Source organism: Microcaecilia unicolor, chromosome 3 (genome assembly GCF_901765095.1).
Source record: "Microcaecilia unicolor chromosome 3, aMicUni1.1, whole genome shotgun sequence".
Classification (NCBI taxonomy): Eukaryota; Metazoa; Chordata; class Amphibia; order Gymnophiona; family Siphonopidae; genus Microcaecilia; species Microcaecilia unicolor.
The window spans coordinates 183,084,517-183,093,174 of NC_044033.1; the positions used below are offsets into that span (position 1 = coordinate 183,084,517).

The 8,658-nt window shown below is 44.2% G+C and overlaps 1 protein-coding gene across 1 annotated transcript; it reads left to right on the forward strand.

Annotated features, from left to right (window-relative positions):
• The first annotated feature begins 2,573 nt into the window (after positions 1 to 2,573).
• On the forward strand, positions 2,574 to 6,454 carry PYM1 (PYM homolog 1, exon junction complex associated factor). Its single transcript, XM_030196708.1, has 3 exons — positions 2,574 to 2,651; positions 3,324 to 3,417; positions 4,417 to 6,454. The coding sequence occupies exons 1-3, from the start codon at positions 2,621 to 2,623 to the stop codon at positions 4,889 to 4,891; spliced, it is 600 nt and encodes a 199-aa protein (XP_030052568.1). The 5' UTR covers positions 2,574 to 2,620; the 3' UTR covers positions 4,892 to 6,454.
• Positions 6,455 to 8,658: the final 2,204 nt, after the last annotated feature.

An 8,658-nucleotide genomic window follows, 5' to 3' on the forward strand; every position in this document is an offset into this window, starting at 1 on the left:
TTTGGGGTTGCAAAGGGCAAATGATGGATAATTGGGAAAAATGCCAAAGAAGTAGAATTATGTGAAGGTGACCTTAGAGGTCAGAGATGAAGAATACCAGATAAGAGAAAAAAATATAAGGTATTAAGCGATTGGACAAAATTAAGCTTCAGTAATTACAAGCACATCTTGTGGCAGTCAGATTTGTTAAGCTTCCAGGTAAATACACAGAAAGACCAGAGAGAGATTTTATTTTCCTTATACTCCATAGAAAGTTTAAACTGATAGTTTGAGGTGTCTCTCCAATATAAACAAATTAAACCAAACAGGAACCTCAAATCTCCCAATAGGGGAAACGTACAGATATATCAAGAACCTCTATTTATTTATTTTATTGCATTTGTATCCCACATTTTCCCACCTTTTTGCGGGCTCAGTGTGGCTTACAATATGAAATGAATGATGGAAATACAATTTGTTACAAATTGGTTATGGATTACATTGTGCAGAGTTATGCAAGACAATTTATCCTATCAATTTAGGAGTCAATTAATATCATTGATTCCAGCAAGGAGAAAAAGAGAAAAACCAATCAGTCGCAAAAACTCACCATAAGTGAGAAAATCGAGTGATTAAAAAAAAAAAACCCTTATCTCCTTGCTAATTGCCTAGTGAGGGACACCAAACTACATTAGACTGAATCAAACTCAAGTAAATACTAGAGACTGCATTAACCTACCCCTATAGTATGGCTTTTGTGTGGGGAAATCTTGCCTGACCAATTTACTTCAATTCTATGAAGGAGTGAACAAACATGTGGACAAAGGGGAGTCGGTTGATATTGTGTATCTGGATTTTCAAAAGGCGTTTGACAAGGTACCTCATGAAAGGCTACAGAGGAAATTGGAGGGTCATGGGATAGGAGGAAATGTCCTATTGTGGATTAAAAACTGGTTGAAGGTTAGGAAACAGAGAGTGGGGTTAAATGGGCAGTATTCACAATGGAGAAGGGTAGTTAGTGGGGTTCCTCAGGGGTCCGTGCTAGGACCGCTGCTTTTTAATATATTTATAAATGATTTAGAGATGGGAGTAACTAGCGAGGTAATTAAATTTGCTGATGACACAAAGTTATTCAAAGTCATTAAATCGCGGCAGGATTGTGAAAAATTACAAGAGGACCTTACGAGACTGGGAGACTGGGCGGCTAAATGGCAGATGATGTTTAATGTGAGCAAGTGCAAGGTGATGCATGTGGGAAAAAAGAACCCGAATTATAGCTACGACATGCAAGGTTCCACGTTAGGAGTTACGGACCAAGAAAGGGATCTGGGTGTCGTCGTCGATAACGCACTGAAACCTTCTGCTCAGTGTGCTGCTGCGGCTAAGAAAGCGAATAGAATGTTGGGTTAGGTATGGAAAACAGGTGTGAGGATGTTATAATGCCGTTGTATCGCTCCATGGTGCGACCGCACCTTGAGTATTGTGTTCAATTCTGGTCACCGCATCTCAAGAAAGATATAGTAGAATTGGAAAAGGTGCAGCGAAGGGCGACTAAAATGATAGCGGGGATGGGACGACTTCCCTATGAAGAAAGACTAAGGAGGCTAGGGCTATACAGCTTGGAGAAGAGACGGCTGAGGGGAGACATGATAGAGGTATATAAAATAATGAGTGGAGTGGCACAGGTGGATGTGAAGCTTCTGTTCACGCTTTCCAAAAATACTAGAACTAGGGGGCATGCGATGAAACTACAGTGTAGTAAATTTAAAACAAATTGGAGAAAATTTTTCTTCACCCAACGTGTAATTAAACTCTGGAATTCGTTGCCGGAGAAAGTGGTGAAGGCGGTTAGCTTAGCAGAGTTTAAAAAGGGGTTGGATGGTTTCCTAAAGGACAAGTCCATAAACCGCTACTAAATGGACTTGGAAAATTCCAGGAATAACATGTATAGAATGTTTGTACGTTTGGGAAGCTTGCCAGGTGCCCTTGGCCTGGATTGGCCGCTGTCGTGGACAGGATGCTGGGCTCGATGGACCCTTGGTCTTTTCCCAGTATGGCATTACTTATGTACTCCCTAAGTAAACCAAACTGGTAACTTCAAAATTTATCTAAATGCCATGTAAAACACAGCCACACTCAGTTTGAGGTCATGGAAAGAAATCCGAACCGGTGAGTCTTAACAGTACAGAGGTAGAGAATGTGGGGTCAGAACTTCCAAGTCATCTAGTTTCAGGAGGCGCTTTTAAGTCAGCCCTAGATTTCTAACAACCCCCACCCTGATTCATTATAGTAGCTGCACTGATTTCAGTGGGTTAACTCAGGGTCTACAACTACCACACTGCTTTGGGATGTAGTCTAACTTGTCTCCCTCATGGAACTGGGGACTGTGAATGCCTGGAGGAAACAAACAGATCGGCTCTGTGAATGAACACTTCTTACTTTATTATTCACGTGTTCAGCTCAAGCTGCCGCTTTGTGTGGACCAGCGGGGCGCGGCGGCAGCACCTCGCTCCGTCCTATAGAGTTAACCGCAAGATTCTAGCCCCGCCCTCCACACCCCTCACCTCCAGGGCCCCGCCCTTTCCTCTCCGTCTTCCGGCGTGGAGCTCGCGCGCGCGCCGGAAGTACTCCGCCGTGGAAGATGTCCACTCCCTATGTGACCGACGAGTCCGGTGAGCGGCCGCCGGGGTTAGAGAAAGAGAGCTGGCTACGGGCGCTTTGTGGGTGGGTCTTCGTGCGGGGGGCTGGAGGAGGAGGGAGGCGCTGCCGCCGCCTTCTCCTGCAGTGGAGCTCAGATTCAGCGCATGGGGAGGGGGGAAGCCGGCCGTAAGTTCCCCAGTCCTACTCTGTTTCTTGCAAGATCCTCCCTCAAGGGCCGGTGAAAGGTGTTACACACTCGGCCTGGCAAGCCCTCAGCCTCCCCCTCCAATTAACCCTCAGGCCCCTAAGCGCTGCGCTAAAATTTTTGATAATTCAACAGTCATGATGAGGTCAGTTTCCAAAAGGCATTTATTCAGATAAATGGATTATGTACTTAGATAGACGGGCTGTTTTGAGAAATCTGCATGTTCGCTCCTGGTAAAAATATGTGCGGATGGCTCTGAGTTTGTCTGTTTTGCTTTGATTGCAGCAGCTCTTTGCCACCCTAGACAACTATTTGTTCTACCAAATGGTTATGCTGGCCCTTCCTCCTTTCCCTTTTTTTTTCTACTAATGCCCTCCTCCCCACCGTTCACCCTGTCCCCACTGTCCTGCTGTGCAAGATCCCTGGAATGACTTAAAATTGTGTTTTACTTCTCTTAAAAAAAGATCCATTACAAAGCGGAATGGTTGTAATATTGCAGGAAAGTACATCGCAGCAACACAGCGGCCTGATGGGACCTGGCGGAAGCAGAGGAAGGTGAAAGAGGGATATGTTCCCCAGGAAGAAGTTCCTGTGTATGTATCCCCTTTTATTCTGGAGAGTGATGGAATTAGGGCCTTTATCAGGGAACTATTCTAAATCCCAGATCTTCTTGGATTACAGTAATTTGCAGAAAGGGACTATTCTGGTTACCGAAATCCTGTGCTATTTTATGAAAGCTGTTCATCTGATACCTGCTTTTTTGCATCCCATTCAAGTAGCTTTTCAGTTTCTCCGTGTGTTACATAAATTATGCTGAATGTGAACTTTGCAGCAGCCTATGTACCACAGCACCAAGGAGTTTGTGAGATTACTGGGAGTTTCTTCTCCTGTTTTCTCTGCCACTCCTCTTTGCTTTCCAAGTATTTAGGGTGTGAGAGAAATGCATGACACACTTCCTAGAAGTTGAAGGGGGAGATGGTCAATGTTGGGAGCAGGCTTCACAGTTTGATGTGACTGTAAAAGGTGCAGCTCCCCAATTAACAGAAAATCACTGTCTTGCCAAACCTGTAGTCAGACTGCCAAAGGGAGATTGTACCTGCATGACAGAATCCTTTGTAACCCAGCTTCAGGTGGTTCTGCTTTCCCTGGTCTTTTGCAAGCTGTAAATGTGTGAATTCAGCCTTTAAGGCATAGCTGCACTCTAGGAAGCAGCATATGCACTGAAGATCAGGGATGTCCCTTACCTGCAGCTGGAACTGCAGGTCCAAGTCAAGGAAGATATGGAGGAAAAAGGAACCCCCCCAGGATTAGAGAGTTAGGGAGGGCAAAATGTCCCATATTTGTGACACCAATCCAGCTACCACCTTCTGTTGCTGATGCCACACTCATTCATTTGTAAAAAGTGAGGATGCTGTGGCTTCCTGGCTGTCTCGTCTCCTCTCCTCCCCTCCCCTATTCTAGTGCCACTGAGACAGAATGAGGATGGAGCTACTGGTCAGTGAACAATGAAGCCAAAGCACAGTCTTTCCTCTTGGCAGTCAGGCTAGGTAGTCTATTTCTGCAAAAATGCTGATGGGTTTTCATTCATGCAGGTACGAGAACAAATATGTGAAGTTTTTCAAAAGTAAACCGGACCTGCCCCCAGGCCTGAGCCCTGAACATGTTGCCCCAGTGAAAGACACTTCACGAGCAGATGGTGAGGCTGCACTGTCCAAATCAGCTAAGAGAAACCTGAAGCGCAAAGAAAAAAGAAAACAGCAGCAGGAAAAAAATGAGGTGGAACAGCTCACCAAAGCCCTGGAGAAAAGTTCAGTCACAGGTGGCAGTTGCAGTGGGGAGCCCAGTGGGAATGCACTATGCCCCCAAACAAAGGCAGAGCCTGATTCCTCCACTTCAGAGAAGAGCAGGAAGATTAAAAACCTGCGGAAGAAGCTGCGTCAAGTGGAAGAACTACAGCAGAAAATTGACTGTGGGGAGATCAGCACACCATCGAAAGAACAGCTGGAGAAGCTAGGACGGAGGAAGGCCCTGGAAGAGGAGCTGGAGGACCTGGAGCTTGACTTATGAGGAATGGGGAGCATCTGGGGAAGCCTGGCACGGACTTGGAATTAAGGGCCGTATTTTCTTGCGGCAATCTGGGAACTGTCTGTTTTTAGCAGAGAACACAAACTTTTCTGTATTCCTTTGTACCTCCTTTTCAGTTTTGTGAGAGGGGAGTGGTGCTGCCTAATTTTTTTTAAAGTGTCATCAGTGTGTTTGAAAACCCAACTTATCACAGTTCTCTCCTCCACTTTTTATTTTGGGACGGGGGTGGTGTGATTTTGGAGACTTTTATCCTCTTCCATCTGTACCCTGAATTCCTAGTACTCTTCCAGTGTGTGACATAATTGTGCATTTGAGAGGTCAACCTAGTTACACAGAGAACTATATAGAAAAAAAGCAGTAGGAAACAGTGTGTGAATAAAATTAGTGTTCATGCAATAATACATACTATGATACGTACCAACAGCTCAGTGTAGTTACCCTCTTCGGTGTCTTTTTTTTTTTTTTCCCCCAGTGCAATATTCATGTAACTCAAAATGTCCCATTCATTCTCTGGTCAGTGTGTATAGCCAAGGATCCCCATGTTCCAATCCTGCCTCCACACACACAGGTTTCAGTAGTTATGTGCTTTAAAAGGGATTATTGTTGAATCCAGAACTATGACATAGGGAAAGATAAAGGGTATGAACATTTTTTGATATTTTGTATTTAATTTTTTTAAATTTCCATATGTCCATCTTTTTTTTGTTTTGTTTTAGTAATAATCCCTTTGTCGCAAGTATAATTACAAAAACACTGTCCATGCACAGGGTGGGGTTTGGAACTATCAGCTTAGCTACTTAAGAGGGTCCTTCTATAATCCTACTGCTCTGTCCAATATCTTGCTCTGTCCTGAAGGCGTTTGAAAGTGAGACAGTAAACTTGTCATAAAAGCCAGCCACGTTCATAAGCTGTGATGTTTTTCACTGGAGCTGCAGAAAACTTTCTACATACAGATGACATTGGGCAACTTTCAGTGTTGTCTTCACAGCTTCAAATACACTGCAAGGCAAAGTGCTGGATGTGAATTTTCATTGCTGTTCTCTTCGAGCTGTTTTGCTTCCGTTTTTGGGTCAGCTCTTCTGTCAGGGGGGAAGGGTGTTAAGATTTATGCTGGCCCCTGTACTTCCCACAGCAGAGCCAGATTGAAACTTTCAGCACAAGAGCTTGAAAGTTGGTTTGCTTACTTAATGCTGAAAAGGGCATCTTTTGGTCCCTAGTTTGTGCAGCTTTTAAAAGGAAGAAGAATCTACAGGACTAATGCAGGAAATGACCAAATGTACTAAAGTGACTTTTCCCATGTGGGTGTGGGGGGAACCCTACATCAGGGTGCCTGTTTATTGAAGGCAACATAAGCGTCTATGTACCTTTATAAAATACTAAAAATAGGTATCCAGAATCAGTCCCTGTAGTGCACAAGTGCCCCTAAAAAGGTGTAGACTATTTACCTGAGTGTTTTACAGAATGTGTATATTGCAGCTCTCCCCTTGACTGCCTCTATGCAGCACCTGTACTTCGATATGTGTATACAGCTGCCTTTTTTGCATATAAAACAGGCTTTGAACTAGAAAAATCTTTATAAAATGACCCCCTTTGTGTTGGAAGGTAGGGGTAGAGAAACAGTCCAGGGCTACTCAGATCTGGTCCTCGAGGTCCAGGATATCCACAATGGATATGCCTGAGAGAAATTTATATACCAAGGAGGCAGTTCATATCCTGAAAACCTGCCCTGCCAGTGGACCTCAAGGACCAGAGTTGAATAGCCCTGGCTTAGTCCATCTGGCCTCCAACTAGTACCAAAGTTCTTTTGTGACTTTTACTCCAACCTGTGGTACATGAGAATGGGGCAGAAACCTCACAGTGCTTTTGGCACAAGGTTTTGCCTGCCTGATTTCTTTTTTCTCCCTCAGGAATTTTTTTTTTTTTAGCTGAAAGTGTAAGAAAATTAAATCGACGAGGGCAAAAGGTCTATTTGATTTAGAATTGAGCTAGAGAACTCACAGGTTGAGTTTTACTCTAGCTGCAGCTCTCATCCATACATACTGTAGCGTAAAACCAGGACTGGATCAGCCAGTGATTCCCAAATCTGTGTTGGTGACTCCAGAGCCAGTTGGGTTTTTTCTCAGGGCCAGCCCTACCATTGAGCAACTGTGGTTTTTGTACTCCTCTTTTCTGCCTGCTTTTCATCCTGTACTGCCTTATGCAAATAAGGGCCCACAATGAGTCCCTCCCTCACATGGCCCCTCATCTCTCTGCATCCCCCATGTGTTGTCCCTGGTTTAGAATACCAGCAGTGCTTAGGCATTAAATACATTTGCATGTACCTGGTTCCCACTACATGCAAATATTCATACATTTTTCTTGGTCCACTACTTTCCTGTTCTGTGCTTCATTCTCATCCACAACTGGTTTATGATACCGTGACCTTCCATTTCTAACTAACCAGTGTCTTATCCCCCTCCCCTCCAACTTGTGGAGGAGTGGCCTAGTGGTTAGGGTGGTGGACTTTGGTCCTGAGGAACTGAGTTTGATTCCCAGACCAGGCAGCTCCTTGTGACTCTGGGCAAGTCACTTAACCCTCCATTGCCCCATGTAAGCTGCATTGAGCCTGCCATGAGTGGGAAAGAGCGGGGTACAAATGTAATAAAATAAAAATGTAATCCCTTCACCTGTAGCCCAGCCACTGTATTGATGGTCTTTCACTAGGCCATAGATTTCAGCTTCTTTTGCACCCTGAGTATTGCCCTTGGTGTTGCTGTTGAGCATTGATTGAGACCCTTTCCCCCCACCCTAGGGTCTGTACACTGCTTTGAGTGAATTCCTTCAAAAAGGTGGTAAATAAATATGAATACTTGCTTCCACATAATCCCCAGCCCTGACTTAGCCAGGGAGCAGAACAGCTGGTCTGGGAGCCCAATGCAGGTCATCTGCGTGGCAGTGAACTGCACTGTCCTAATGTTTCTTGAAAGGCATGTCTAGTAGACATGTACACAAGGCAGCGGAATTTGGAAGGTCACATGAACCTCGTGTGTGCTCTGCTGTGGTAATTAAGAAGAGTTTCACAGGCTCTAGCTGTTTTTATGGGGTTGGAGATGTTCTTTGCTGTATAAGCCTACTTTCAGTGCATGCACCACTCCAAACCACAATCCCCACTGGGAGAGGCGGTGACAGTACCTCGAGGTGTCAGAAATTGAAACCCATCCTTGCTGTTGTGTTGGTAACCCAGGCCTCTGCTATCATGTTGAGTGTGGTTAAAAAGTGTAGCTCCGGTGCTGAAAAACATCCCATTTCTCTTGTCCTTTCCTTGTTCCATTTCTTTTTTTTTTTTTTTTGCACAGCAAGTAGGGCTGTGTTTCGCACCAAAACCCTGATTATTGGTTTACTGACTAGAAAACCTATGATCATTTTATTTAATTTCCTTTTTTTTTACAGATACTGTGTTGTCCATAAATATGTTTTCAAATAACTCTTCAAGGTGTTTTAAGTAAAAAAAAAAAATATTGTAAAATAAAGACATTCATACAATGTAAACATGCCTCTGTGGCTTTTCAGGATCATCACCTTGTGCTCCACTGCAGGTGATGTGTATTTTTATGTTATCAGCATAGTGAAGTAACCCCTCAGCATTGTGATCATGAAAGGGGTTTTAAGCGATGCAGCTTCAGCCTGTGTTCAGTAAACAGCCATCAGGTGGTGCTAAGTTGTCTTGTTATGCAGCAGTTAATAGTTTCAGTTTGAGATGTTCAGATCCA

Coding starts and splice junctions, on each gene's coding strand:
- PYM1 (XM_030196708.1), top strand. CDS start 2,621: ATGTCCACTCCCTATGTGACCGACGAGTCCG. Junction 2,652..3,323: donor CTATGTGACCGACGAGTCCG/GTGAGCGGCCGC, acceptor GTAATATTGCAG/GAAAGTACATCGCAGCAACA. Junction 3,418..4,416: donor CCCCAGGAAGAAGTTCCTGT/GTATGTATCCCC, acceptor TCATTCATGCAG/GTACGAGAACAAATATGTGA.